The sequence below is a fragment of the Aspergillus alliaceus genome, assembly GCF_009176365.1.
Source record: "Aspergillus alliaceus strain CBS 536.65 unplaced genomic scaffold BDW43scaffold_1, whole genome shotgun sequence".
In the NCBI taxonomy this organism is placed as follows: domain Eukaryota; kingdom Fungi; phylum Ascomycota; class Eurotiomycetes; order Eurotiales; family Aspergillaceae; genus Aspergillus; species Aspergillus alliaceus.
The window spans coordinates 1,158,154-1,171,674 of NW_022474684.1; the positions used below are offsets into that span (position 1 = coordinate 1,158,154).

General features: G+C 48.4%; 5 protein-coding genes across 5 annotated transcripts; 3 read left to right on the forward strand and 2 right to left on the reverse strand.

The window, feature by feature from the left end:
- Positions 1-30: 30 nt before the first annotated feature.
- Positions 31-2,577, reverse strand: BDW43DRAFT_258819 (putative acyl-CoA dehydrogenase). Its single transcript, XM_032040020.1, has 5 exons — positions 2,131-2,577; positions 2,051-2,062; positions 1,720-1,991; positions 904-1,645; positions 31-847 (listed from the first exon to the last, which is right to left on the reverse strand). The coding sequence occupies exons 1-5, from the start codon at positions 2,243-2,245 to the stop codon at positions 354-356; spliced, it is 1,635 nt and encodes a 544-aa protein (XP_031906495.1). The 5' UTR covers positions 2,246-2,577; the 3' UTR covers positions 31-353.
- A 1,425-nt stretch (positions 2,578-4,002) lies between these two features.
- On the forward strand, positions 4,003-5,192 carry BDW43DRAFT_258821 (uncharacterized protein). Its single transcript, XM_032040021.1, has 3 exons — positions 4,003-4,117; positions 4,173-4,202; positions 4,256-5,192. The coding sequence occupies exon 3, from the start codon at positions 4,327-4,329 to the stop codon at positions 4,582-4,584; it is 258 nt and encodes an 85-aa protein (XP_031906496.1). The 5' UTR covers positions 4,003-4,117; positions 4,173-4,202; positions 4,256-4,326; the 3' UTR covers positions 4,585-5,192.
- A 543-nt stretch (positions 5,193-5,735) lies between these two features.
- Positions 5,736-9,930, reverse strand: BDW43DRAFT_258824 (proteasome regulatory particle base subunit RPN2). The gene is made up of 5 exons (XM_032040022.1): positions 9,551-9,930; positions 9,258-9,427; positions 8,669-9,192; positions 6,351-8,615; positions 5,736-6,284 (listed from the first exon to the last, which is right to left on the reverse strand). Exons 1-5 carry the CDS (start codon positions 9,688-9,690, stop codon positions 5,976-5,978), a joined length of 3,408 nt encoding a protein of 1,135 aa, XP_031906497.1. The 5' UTR covers positions 9,691-9,930; the 3' UTR covers positions 5,736-5,975.
- Positions 9,931-10,061: 131 nt separating this feature from the next.
- On the forward strand, positions 10,062-11,791 carry BDW43DRAFT_9740 (uncharacterized protein). Its single transcript, XM_032050798.1, has one exon. It carries the CDS (start codon positions 10,246-10,248, stop codon positions 11,626-11,628), a length of 1,383 nt encoding a protein of 460 aa, XP_031906498.1. The 5' UTR covers positions 10,062-10,245; the 3' UTR covers positions 11,629-11,791.
- A 189-nt stretch (positions 11,792-11,980) lies between these two features.
- On the forward strand, positions 11,981-13,106 carry BDW43DRAFT_296037 (uncharacterized protein; the record flags this gene model as incomplete). Its single annotated transcript, XM_032044153.1, has 2 exons — positions 11,981-12,213; positions 12,314-13,106. The coding sequence occupies 2 exons, from the start codon at positions 11,981-11,983 to the stop codon at positions 13,104-13,106; spliced, it is 1,026 nt and encodes a 341-aa protein (XP_031906499.1).
- Between the last annotated feature and the right edge of the window lie 415 nt (positions 13,107-13,521).

The following is a 13,521-nucleotide window of genomic DNA, read 5'->3' on the forward strand; positions in this document are numbered from 1 at the left end:
TGGATTAAAACAATGATCTCCTCGGAGCTAGGATAATCGAGCATGCGAAAATATTATAAATTTAAGTTAGTATTTCTATGCTAGGCATTTACATTTACTAGTCATAGGGCGTTGAATATGCTAAATAGCGAATGTCGTTTTCTTTAGAGCTATTTCCCGAAAATTATATAGTACACTGCATTGAATTTGAGATTCACAAATCGGTCAACATGTCAAAACTGCCAGGTGAACCCAATGATAACAGGCTCTATGTACCCAAAAAACCCCCCCCCAGAATCATATCTAAAGAGCTTTGAAGAAGAAAAATAAAAGAGGGGGAATCAAAATACGTAAAAAACCGAAGGTCCGTTCGTTTACAATTTCATGCCAAACATCTTGTGCACACGCAGACTCTGGCGCATACTCAGGTCCAGCATGATTTCCTCGCTTCCACCAGGGATAGCGTAGGCACGAACGTCACGGTATAAGCGCTCAACCTTACCACCTTGGCCGCCACGGCTGTAGCTCAGACCGCCAAAGATCTGACTGGCCTCACGAGCACAGAACTCAAAAGTAGTTGTAGACTGAGCCTTAAGACTTGCAATCGCGCCACCCAGCTTGAGCATTGCTTCGGTCTCGTCCATGGACTGGCACTGGAAGATAATATTTTCCAGCCAGTTGTACGTCGATTCAATCTGGCGGGCCATGTGTGCGAGCTTCATACGGATAACAGGGTGGTCAATGAGTCTCTTGCCAAAGGTCTTGCGCTTGTGGGCATATTTCACGGATTCTTCGTAGCACACACGAGCAAAGCGGACACACTGGATGACAATTCCAATCCGCTCGTGGTTGAAGTTGGTCATAATAACTACAGCATATGGTCAGTTGCCGTAGGCAGAAATATGAGAGTTAGGGGATGCTTACCCTTGAAGCCCTGGTTCTCCTTTCCGATGAGGTTCTCCACGGGCACCTTCACGTCCTCAAAAGTGACATAGGTTGTGCCGCTGCTCCAGACACCCTGGCAGTCCATCCGTCTCGTGCTCACACCACCGTGTTCACGCTCGATAAGGAGGACACTGATGCCGTTCATTCCGGGCCCGCCCGTACGAACGGCAGTAGTGAAGTAGTCAGAGTAGATGCCGTTGGTAATCCATTTCTTCTCACCATTGACAATGTAGTGCTTGCCGTCTGGGGTGAGTTTAGCCTCGCACGTCAGGTTGGCAACGTCACTTCCTGCATCTGGCTCGGTAATAGCAAGACAGATGCGCTTGTCACCAGACAAAATTCCGGGAAGGATTCTGTCAACAAGAGGCTTCTTGCCGTACTTGACCAGTGGAGGGCAGCCAATTCCGTAGCCACCGATTAAATTCCAGACTAGACCACCACTGCCGGCACGAGACAGCTCATCGGTGAGAAGCATTTCATGGAACAGATCCCAGTTTTCTGGCGCGACCGACTGTACACGATGCTGCGTGTGGTTGACAGGGTATTTGACACCCAAAAGACCTGCGAGGTATCCCCGCTCACCCATCTGTTTGTAAATATGATCGGGGACGCTCTTGGCCTCATCCCACTCGGTCGCATAGGGCTCAATTTCAGTCTCAACCCACTTACGAACTTCGTCGCGGAGAGCCGCGTGAGTCTGGTTAAAGTATGGAGAAGCGTACTATTAGAACATCTGATTAGCTTTTCCGTTTCGGCGCAGTTCCAGATGGAATTGTGGTCCCCAGGTAAACTTACACCCTGATACCATGAGGGATCGGCAAAGGGAATCAATTCGCCATAAGGGTCCTGGGGCTCGGATGACTTGGCCGATGCGACGTCTACTGGCGCTGCAGGCTGGGGCTTTGGGGTCTCCTTGGCTGCTGCCGGTTCCGCTGCCGGCGCCGGCGCAGCTTTCTTCGAGTCCAGGGATCCAACTTGCAGCTTGCCCTTGTACTTCTTTAGAATCCCTTCGTTATGGTACTTCCAGAACTGCTTCGAAGCATCCTTTCCGGCAACTCGAGTAAGGACTAGAGGCGCATGGTTAGTATCGGCATCCCAGCCGAGAATAGTAAACACGGTGACGTACTCTTCTTTCCACCTATATTGAGAAAGTGACGTTAGTATCGCTTAGACATCACGGAGACGGAAGATACCGGCACAACGTACCTGGATGTTCATCCTGAAATTTAGTCAAATCATACACATCTTCGTCAATAACCACCCAGAGGTTATCTGGCTTGTTATGCGACGCGACGTCGGCCTTGGAGAAAGTCTTGGACATAGTTGTATACAGAGATGCCGGTGATCAATATGGCGGGGGAAGTACGGGAGAGATATGCTAGAGGCTCCCAAGAGTGAGAAGCGTGTATAGCGATAACACGATGTTTGGGGAAACCGGCACTAAAACACAAGAGGGGTATGGAGAAGAGAATCTGGGGTAAGGAGGAGGGTAGTGGGTGGATAGATATATGGGTGACAACGGCAGTCTCCGTCACGGGGTATGCTCTCAAGGACCAGTTGGGGCGAACGGAAGTAAGCAGAGGAGATGATGAACTCGGAGAAAAGCCTAAGGAGGTCAGCGATCAACGCACAAGCGTCCTCGGTTGACCAGCAGAATGATGGACAGCAGCATCACTCGACCTTTTTTTCGAGTCCTTTCACATGCCCCGATACCTGAAGCCAAGCGCCCATCCAATCACTATTCACCTCGGCGGGAGGCCTGGATGAGGTAAGACCTGCGGGGTGGTCTGTGATTGGTTCCCCAACGTCATCAACTGGCTGTTCCGGATCGGGCAATTGCCGAGGCTGTCGAGCCATTGGGCCACGTGACGTCCATCAGGAAGTATCGAATCTTAAAGTCTTCAACAATCCTGGAGAAACTAATCAGAAAACATGTGAAACCATGGATCCGATCCACTGGCCCCTGCCTACCGTGGTATTTGTTAATGGTTCATATATTAACATCGGCCCATCTGTGATTTGTTGCCGGCACTAAATCTTTGTAGGTACTCCGGTCCGGGCCAGAGCAGAGAGTATGAGGTGTCATGCCTTTACTTGTCTCCATTATGCTGACTTGAGGCATCAGTGATAGTATTAATTGGGAACTGCTTTTTACGAATCTTCCCCGATGGCAGACACAGTAAATCCGATTGATCGGCGAGTTTTGTTGTGTTTGATGTTTTACACATAGATATATCGTCTCTCAACGGCGGTTACTCTATTATATTAGGATATTTCCGAACCTCTTATACAATAGTGCCCTTAGTATAGTATTACTGATATTTATATGCTCTCATATATAGATAATATTGCTTCATATGTTGGACAGTCCCAGCTGTTTTTTGCGGATGTTGAAGTACACCGCAGAATTTGCCTTAGTATACCCCGGGCTCTAGTTCTAGCAGTCTGTATAGCATTTCAACGTATAGCTGATGTTTAACAGAGCATCTTGGCTTTAGGAGACGTCGTATGCCTCGCTTGGCGGGACGAGCATCCGGCGGCATCACAAAAAGTATTTACTCTAGGGACACGAATCTGTCATAGGATAATAGTCCCCTGACTAGGAATCGACCGCAGCCATTCCCTGCTTCCCTTGGCGAGCCTACTCCTCGACCACTAGGCGAGTAAATCTGAGTGAACCGATAGAAGCAATAGAAATAGCAGAAACAGCGGAAAAGGTAGACCTTCGCCTAATTGACAGGAACAGGAGATCCAATTGAACGAATGGAAGTAGTAAAAAAGATGGTAATTGCACAACTGATAGAACTAGTAGACTAATCTTATAAAAGATATATCATTGGTTTAGTATATTTAAATCTAGAAACCCAGTGGCAGGATTACTATATAACCTTTCTTTATTATTATACATATAGATTGTATTGAATATGTCCATAAAATCACCTAGTATATGCCTAGTGAATAGGGGCCTTGTTGAATCAAGCAGAGTGTTGAATACCTTTGACGTAAGGCCACATATAAAAGTGCCAATGATTCCCACCTAGATAGGCCTTCTTGATAGTCAGGCAATTTGATCCTTGTCTCTCCTAGATAACGACCTCCAGAGGACTCTTCCCCAAACACAAAGCGGAAAATTACTCCATCACCCGAATCTCCGACTTCCAGTAACTTTCTTGTCATATCAACGCTTAGCACGGTTCAACCCCAGCCGCTCTCTCTGCCACTAGAATGCTTCGCTAATCTCCCTACAGATTTCTTCTTAGGTGGTACACCCATTGTAGGTAAGTGATATCTAATCGGTAAAAACATTGAACATCTACAAACAGTAATCTAGCGCTAAGGCATCCTCTTCCAAGTACGCAACGTGGCCATCCAACTCGTGGGCCCCAGCTTCAGTCGAAATCTATGGTCATGCCGCCAACTACTCGTCGCATTATTATGCCATTTGACCTACGTCAAACCCCCGAAAAGTTCTTTGAACAGAAAAGCACTAAGCTCCTCTTTGATGTTTTCTCTGAAACTAGGAGACTTGTCTTTAATGACCGAGTTCTGGTATATCGTTCTGATCAACTGCCAGCGAAGTCATGGCCAAAGATGATAGCTGGTGTGCAGCCGACAGATGATCTGAGAGATGAAGGCCCCATAATTCCACATACTCTATAAGCCTTTTTCAGGGGTTAATGTTGCTGAAAATCTGGATCCGAGGGATAATGAAGCAGCTGTCGACCTGATTTGCGATTTGGTTCGGGATTTTTTCGGGAGCACTGATATCCCCATCGCCGAAATTCAGTTTTTGGGGCATCCTATTATCATCGGACTAGAAGACGAAGGTAAGAAGAGTGAAATCCTAGGAGCGGTCCCCCAGTCTGTTGCCCATTGTAAATTGTTTTTATCTGTTCGAGTCTATGACGGATACGCCTAGCAAGCTCTCCGCACCACGGTATAAACCAGCGTCTTTAACTCAAATACATGATCCCCAATACGAGATACTGAGACCAGGAGACATGCTCAGTTCGGGTATCTATCACGAACAGGATTCGGAAGTACTTAAGCTGCGCTGGCGTTCTTGTAAGGGATTATCTTAGCTTTGGGTATATGACGGTGGCCGCACACGGGCTCCAGGGACTGGGATTTGATAATAAAGTCTACCATCCCAGTCATTCGGGCAGAGTGCTTGGAGAAGTCATCCAAGAACTTTCTAATGCAGATATTGCGTTAGTGAGCCTATCTGAAGGGATGCACTTCACAAATGAACCAACACGCTTTCGCTAGCACCGCCCTTTAAATTGACTGGTTTTGCACGAGCCGCCGAGACAAGGACTCTACCTTGATAGACCGTTCTCTGGCCTCCTTGAAGGAGTCCGAAAAGCCCACTCTCGGCTTCGAATCCAAGGCTCGAGACTGCATATGGTTGATGGCATTTGTGGGCCCGCCATCTGGAACGACGATGACAAAGTCCTAGGCTTTTTCTAGTATGCGCTGGCGTCAGGACTCATGCTAGATTATTATATGAGTAATGCTGCCGATCGTCTTATGTATAGGAGGTACACGATAGTCTAGCCGTAATCTACTATCTTGCTTCTTCAACATCGATGCTACCTCTCGACTGATTGCATCCTTTGGACAACAGCATCAGATTAATAACAGAGTAGAAAGCGGCGCTGAGGTAGTTCTATGTACCCTATAGATATACCCTTCCCGAGGAATCTGCCAGAACTACGCTAACTTTAGCGCTGACATCCAAATATATTCAGGAGTAGAAAAAATGTAGTCAAAAAGCAGTAATCGTATGCTTCAGATATATTTGGTGCGGTGTACTTGGGTACTTATGGACTATCCTGCAGCTGTAATTTGGAAGATAAAATACATACGATAGAATCGTTCGATGCCATCTATATGTTGCACGACTCTCACATATCATATGCATTTATTTGCAAGTAAACCTTTCAAGAACGTTAGGCAGCAGCACTGCTGTCATTTCAAATAACATGTAGATCCATAATTAATCTAGTAATACAACCAGCGCTAGAAATGGACGGGATTTTCTACCCACTTTACTCGTCAGCGTCGGTTTCATATTCGAACTCCTCGGGAACGGGAGCCTCCTCGTCATCCTCGTCATCTTCGTCCACCGCTGTCAGGACACCCGCTGCAGCCGCAGCTCCTGCAGCTGCTTCTGCCAGACGACCCGAACCCCGTTGAGGGGTCTGGAGGGCGGCCGCACCAATGGCAGCTTGCAACCGGTCTTGAAGTGTCTCTGCCGCTGCTGCAGGCTGTCTAACCTCCTTGCTGGCCTTCATTTCAATTGTCTCCCGCTCCTCTTCTGGCTTGTTATCTAGCACGACAACTACTCCACCAGTAGGCTATTGTTGCATAGTTAGCATATCTGCTCCATACAGACACCGGGGCTAGGGGTAGGGGGCACATACTCGTTTGACCGGCTCATACCGCGGATCGGGGAATGTGAGGTACTTTAGTTGAGCGGGGAGGACCCTTGACATGTTCTCGAGCTCATATCCAACCCGTTCCCGTTCCACCTTCTTTCTTTGACCATCGCTGGTCTCCTTCTCCCCTTCCTTAGTGTCGTCTTCAACTTTGGTGGCGGCATCGTCCGTTTCCATCCTATCTTGCATTTGATCCGACACCTTCGGAGTGGTAGGTGTCTGATCGATGTCCATACTCTCCCGTCGCTGCTGTTTTTCTCGGCGCTGGGCGCGGCGCTTGGCTTGGGCTGTGGTGGATAGAACCGCAGTTTTTATTTTCTCCGGTGCCTCCTCGGTTTTAACCTGCTGCTCTGGGGGATAGTCAAACAGGCTCGGCCTGGTGTTGCTGTGGAACTTGAAGAAGGGGACTTCGAGTTTCTGATCCACACCGATCACGGATGTGGGTGCGAAGCTGAGTGACAGGAAATGGGTGAGAGGGAACCAGTACCAGTATTGAATAAACACAGCAGCACCGACAATTCCCGGCATGTTAAGGTTGCCAGTCTGCGTCTGCAAGCTGATAGTGCAATTCCGGCCACCAGCATCGATGATACCAAGAGCCACTGCACAACCAAACTTAGCCATGGCATCCTCGTGTCTATCTCCAATCATCTTCATCATGGCCTTGCGCAGGCTGCTGACTCGGGGGTTCATAGCCTCGTTTTGCTGAACCAACACCATAGCTAGGGAGATCAGAGCTCCCTGCCTTACAAAGTCCGTAGAATCCTTGAGCATCGGCTCGAGCAGGTCGATGGCCTCATCCAAGCCAGTTCCAGCGCATGAGATACCGAGGGCCATTGCGGCACCATACCGGACGTGGGGGTTATAGGACTCCGAGAGGAGTTCTACCATACGGGGTACGCTCTGGTACTTTCTGAAAAGGATGAAGCCCAAGCTAAGCACCGCGATACGTCGCACATCATCGTTGACATCGCTGACAGCAACATGGAGGAGCTTACGGACAGCCTTGTTGCTACCGCTCCCGCAATAGGCGAGAGCAATGGTCATGATACCACCGTAACGGAGAGTGGGATCGGGGTCACCCAAGAGGCCATTGATCAGTTCATCGGCGGCCTCCTGGCGGGCGTACATGATCAGGGCCATTCCCATAGCAAGGCCGCGAACAATCTTCTCGTGTTGCGTCTCATGGGCATACTGAATCATGTCCTCTAGAGCCCTCATGTTACCAGTTCCCAGCATGACCAAGCCCATAGCCAGACCGACAGCCTCTCCATTGATGGCAGAATCAGTGTACAAGACGTTTCGCAAGTCTTCGTAGATACCTTCATCCCCCGTCGCCATGCCGGCAACACCTAGACCCAAAGCTCCACCATGCTGAACAACTTCCTCAGTCGCCTTCTTGAAGTGATCGCGGATAAGGTCAACTGCCATGCCGCCATGGTTGGCATATATCAAACCGAAGGCATACAACGATCCACCTTGGCTATAGACCGAGCCCGATCCCCCGACACCAGCGATATGTTCCCTTGGAAGGTATGGCTGTAGGAGCTTTTGGCCTTGACTCAGGTTACCACGATGGATGACACCGAGAGCAGCCGTGGCTGTGAACTTGGACCAGTTGACAGCCTTTCCTAACCATTCCAAGTTGTCTCGGAAAAACTTGTCGTGCGTGGTGCCGGCATGCATGAACGCATTGGAGAGTGTGACAGCAGTGTGGAAGATGGAGTTCCGGGCTTCCAGGCTATCCCGGATCTTATTCAAGATAGCGATATCAGCCTTATTGTTTCTGTACAGGAATTCCAAGTTTAGTTGAATACTCTTAATGCCGTCAAGGATATCGAGAATATTCCTAAATGCCGACTGTGATTCAGTTGAGAGCTTAGATTTATCGTCGTTAGCTCCGATAGACTTAGGCTGTGTAGAGCTGGACTGGTCTTCTAATAAAGGATCGGACTCCTTCGGTTCCTGATCATTTTCCGCCGCATCCTCCTTTTCCTCAGCCTCTGCCTCTGGCACAAGTTCGGCAATTTCTTGGCGGACCTTCTGGAGGAATTCTTGCGTGCTGTTATCATAAAGATCAAAGGAGATTTGGTAGGCTACAGCGAGGGATCGTGCGTCGCCCTTCTCGACTAACTGGCGGAGAATGACAGATGCCATAGAGTGTTCGTTGAGGTACACGACACATTTGGCAATCGAGAAGTAATCGGGATTGGGGATCTCATTCAAGAGCTCCAAAATGAGTTTGAGAATCTTGGCAAGCGGATTAGTCCCGAAGTCACTAAGAAGGTTGGAAAAGAACCTACCTCATTACGGAAAGCACGCTCCTGCACAATGCCCATGCAAATGTCCAGTACATATTCCATCAGCTCTTCACTCCTTCGAGATTCGCCGTTCAATTTCTTTTCATCTTCACTTGCTTGAATGATGGCTCGCCGAAGTACATCCAAGCTCTTCGCTTCAATGGCAATACCGATCACTTGGCGATACCGCTTTTGAACAAAGCATTGCTCAAACAGACGTTCGACAACGGCCTGCAACTGGCCTTGAACACCTCTCTTGAGGACGAGTGGCGTTTCAACCTGGTTGACGCTGGCATCATCTCCACCAGAATAAGACGCATCGACGCCTGGTACTTCTTGTCGGGAAAGCAGTGACTTTGAAGGCAAAGCCGACTGCGAAAACGGCGTGATCGGGGACGTTAAGCTGGCAGAAGTGCTTGTAGCACCTTCGCTGGAAGTTGGGAAGGCAGTGTTAAGGTTGGCCGGCTGGTCACCAGTGGCAGGGCGCTGGGCAGCGGAGAGTGAGATGAAGGTGTCGACGCATTTAGCTGAGTATCATATTGTGTTAGACAAACAGGCTGGCCACCATGCTCTGAGAAGCACACAAACATACCAATAATAGTTTCCTCAAACTCTCCCCCATTGTCTAACTTGAACAGCTTTCCCGCCCCAAGCGCAAATACCATACTCTCATTATATTCCTGAAGGTGATAGTAAACTTTAGCGGCGACTAAAGCCGCGAGCTCGCGTTCTGGGAACGTCTCATCTTCGTAAAGAGCCTCTCTAAACGATATACATTAGCACAAGTTTCCTAAAAGGGAGTTGATCGATGGTATGGATGGAAAGATCCGCAAACGAAGGTCTGATCTGATGGAGGGATCCCATAAGCTCGAAGGAAAGACGTACATTTGCGGAACAGCATCCACCACTTCTGTCCAGAGCAAGTCGATCTGAGAATCTAAAGTCTTTAAAGCGAAAACTCTCAACTCGGCGTCTGGCTCAGAAAGAAAGCCAACGAGGCCAGCGGCCGAAGCAAGTCCAACCATCTCTGACGGATTATGTTGTCGCTAGAGGGATGAGGCGACAGCTTCAACGGAGCTTTAGGATAGCTGAATCGGCCCACGAGGGTGATGGAAGGGCACAGGTCTATACCTAGGACCGCAAAATGAAAAGCCTACCAAAAAATGATGGGAGAGAAGATAGAAGAGAAGAGGGAAAATAGATGGGGAGTGGGAGTAAGCTGGAAGCTTTGCAGGTGAGGCACACGTCAACGGCCTTCCAGGCTGAGCGAAGCCGACGAAAGGTTCCCGTGGTTCCTGCAGAAACCCCTAGAGCTGTCACGTGATATATGATGGCATGGGTTCTGCCGAGAGGGATCACGAGTTCACTCGGAAGACTGAAGAACAAGCAATTTTGGAGCTATCATCAATAACAACAAAGGTCACACATATAAGTCAGGCTCAATGCTGTGACTGGCCTTTTGATACCTTATATTATAGCTCCCTGTGGCCCCAAGGAAAAAAAAATCTTGTCTTCCAGTTTCAATGTCCGAGTAGCTACTATTTAGTGCATAAAACAGGTGAATCGTCTATCGTTGAATCATGTCGACAACCCTCCCGAAAATTGGGGGTTCCCATCTTTTGTCTTTGCCCATTAGAACATCTGCCTACCATCAAGACCCTCTGATTTATATTGACCGTGAAGCGAAACACATCCAACACAACCTACAGGTTCTTATTGATGCCCAAAGTGAAGGTCTCCTAGCAGGTTTGAAAGGACCACAGCCAGACGAAACACCCTCGACCGGAAGTGGTACCCCTTCCACCGAACGAAGTGGCTTTCAAAGGCTTCCGATCGTCCCAGTTAGACAGCCCATTGTGGAGAAGATTAGCTTGCGTGCCGCACGCGAAGGGATCTTCAAATCCATCTTTGACTTGCTGAAACTTAGGGAGGAGGAACGAGAAATACTCAAAGCCCGTGTTGCCGAACGAACGGGTGCGCTGGATGAAATAAACGGCTTTGCTACCAAGAAGGCCGGGCTGGAGGAGGCTATCTCGACCATCTACACCAACAGGGAAAGTCAGCGCACTAGGGAACTTCGAGCGGAAGGCCACAAACTCGAGGCGGACATTCATGAGTTGGAGACAAGACTGTCTCAGATGAAAGCCAGACATCGTCATGTTTTGGGAGAGTTAGCAAATGTGGAAAACTCGGTGGACTCCAAGTTGTCTTCTTACAAGGCCTCCTTAGCCCTTCTAGAATCGGATATCCGAAAGTTCCTTCAGAACCCCCCTGTTCCACCCCAGCCGAGTCTCACTAACAGCACAACATTCTATGCATTGAACTCTAAACGCCGGACCCTTGATATGGCTCAAGAGCATTGGACAACAGAGCAGTTAGAGTTGCGGAAAAGACAGCAAGAAGTAGATCTTGAGATACAGGCACTTGAGGCAGGAGGTGGAGTATGGAAACAAGTTGTTGTGGAAGTTTATCGGTTCGAGATGCGGTTGAAGATAGCAATGCGACGCTCACTACAGGGTCAGTCACAGGTTTTAGAGCCTGGCGGAGTTACTGGGAACAATTCTGAACTTGATCATGCTCATGAAATCTTGGAAGATCTCAGAAATACAACAGAACACTTGGAACACTATCTGGGTTTGGCGGAGGAAAAAGACTGGAAACTGCTCGTCTGTTGCATTGCTACAGAACTCGAAGCCCTGCGGGAAGCACGGGGAATGCTTCTCGACTTCTTCGATATGCCGGATGACAGTCCTTCGCAGTATTCAGCACGAAGGATATCTGTCAAGTCTGAAGAGGATACCATACATGATGCACAGCTCGATCCTCTCGGGGTTGATAACCCCGAACCTCCAGCTGATCTATTGAAGGATGCAGAGGAACATCACTCTGGTAGCATTGCTACGTCGGAAGACGAGGATGATGAGCCGGACCCTGCTTGGCTGCTTCCTGAGACTTCGATATGACCAATGGTCCGAGATATAGAATTTTCGCGGGACTTCACTATATGTAATTATGAGGAAAGACCGCAATGATATCAATGTATATCTAGTAGTAGTGCCTTGAGCTGAACTCTTATTGGTCAGTCGTCAAGTTGGGGAAAGCAATAAACAAATGCCTGCAAAAGAACGGTTTCCACTGGGGCAGGCGCTTTGACCAACTTTGCATAAATCTTCGGGTTCTTACATTAAACTCCCTCTGGTAGTGTAACCTTTGGAACCGATCAGATCGCCTCGCTTCTGGCTCATTCGTCGGGTATCTGTCTATTTATACTCTGTCACAGATTAAAGATAAATCTGGAGACAAACCGTGTAAAATATGACGCTACCCATCCCCACATACGCCTTTACCGTCCCTTCACTTCACGATGGGACTCCACTCGACTGTCGCCTTTATCTCCCCCGCGTTTCGTTGGAGCCAGGAACTATACGAGGGGCTATAGTCGCACATCCATATGCTACTCTCGGTGGGTGTTACGATGATCCAGTCGTAAGCTTTGTTGGCGGAGAGCTTTTAAAGAGTGGATATATCGTGGGTACATTCAATTTCCGGTAACACCACCGCGACTGGCTTTTTCTTTACTTCAACTTGTCAAATATTTTGACCTTTTGCAAACTCGTGGCGGGGAAAGTATGCTGATTAGCTTTATAGAGGTGCTGGTAATTCCGAGGGACGGACTAGTTGGACTGCGAAGCCCGAGTTAGCAGATTATGTTTCTTTCTACGGATTCATGTTGTGCTACTTGCATTGCCTGGAGTTGCGAGTAGCTTCCCTGCAAGGAGACAATAGCAGCCCAGAGGAGGGCGCTGATAATCGGGTCTCCCGTGCTCAGCCTACACCTAGACGGGCAAATATTCATCTCATTCTCGGTGGTTATTCTTACGGATCATTGATTGCTTCGCACCTACCCACACTTGATGTCGTTGCGAATCTCTTCAAAAACATGAAGGCCGCCCCACCGTCATATGAGATAGTTCAAACCGCCGGAAAGGTTTCAGGTTTTTTTGAGGCCAGTGGCTCAACTCCAGAACGGCCATTGGTAGCAAGGGACTATCGAGCCATGGTAGAAAGGCTGGATATAACAAGAGCATCTATTTCATACCTTCTCGTGTCGCCTCTCTTGCCACCACTCAATCTCTTCCTGACATTTTTTTCCACAATGTCATTGGATATAAGTATCCATATCCCCAGTCAACGGGAACAGATTCCATGCCCCAAGCCCACCCATCAGCTATGCACCCATCCGAGTCTAGCTATCTACGGGAACCAGGACACCTTCACATCTGCAAGTAAATTAAACAAATGGTCAGACGAACTGTCGCATGCCCCCCGGAGCCAATTTCGGTCGGCCGAGATTGATGGAGCTGGGCATTTCTGGAGAGAAGATGGAGTCGAGTCTCAGGCGCGAGATGCCCTGAGAAACTGGTTACGTTTGATACCTTGAAGAGCGAATTAAAAGCCTTCTCTGACGTGTTCTAAGAGGTCTAGAATATCAATCTATAACAGGACAAAAGGGTCAAAAGGGAAACTCACCTTTTTCCCCTTACCAGCCGGGTTCACATGTCGCGCTGAATCCTGTGCCCTCAAAGCATGTGATCGGACTGACTTTTTTCGCATGACCATCCCGAACCCTTTACAGCGGGGGAGATCCTTGATAATGATTTGAGGCAATGTCACTGACTCTGTACTAGTAGTAGAACATGTTTTATTATGAGCCCCCTCATGTTACAAAACTGGATACATCTATGACACTGAGATTTTAGGCTCAAAATGCTGATAAGGATTATCCTTTGGTGAGATCCATGGGTATATTGGATGTATATTATTATTACTACTATTATTACTAGATAACTATCCGC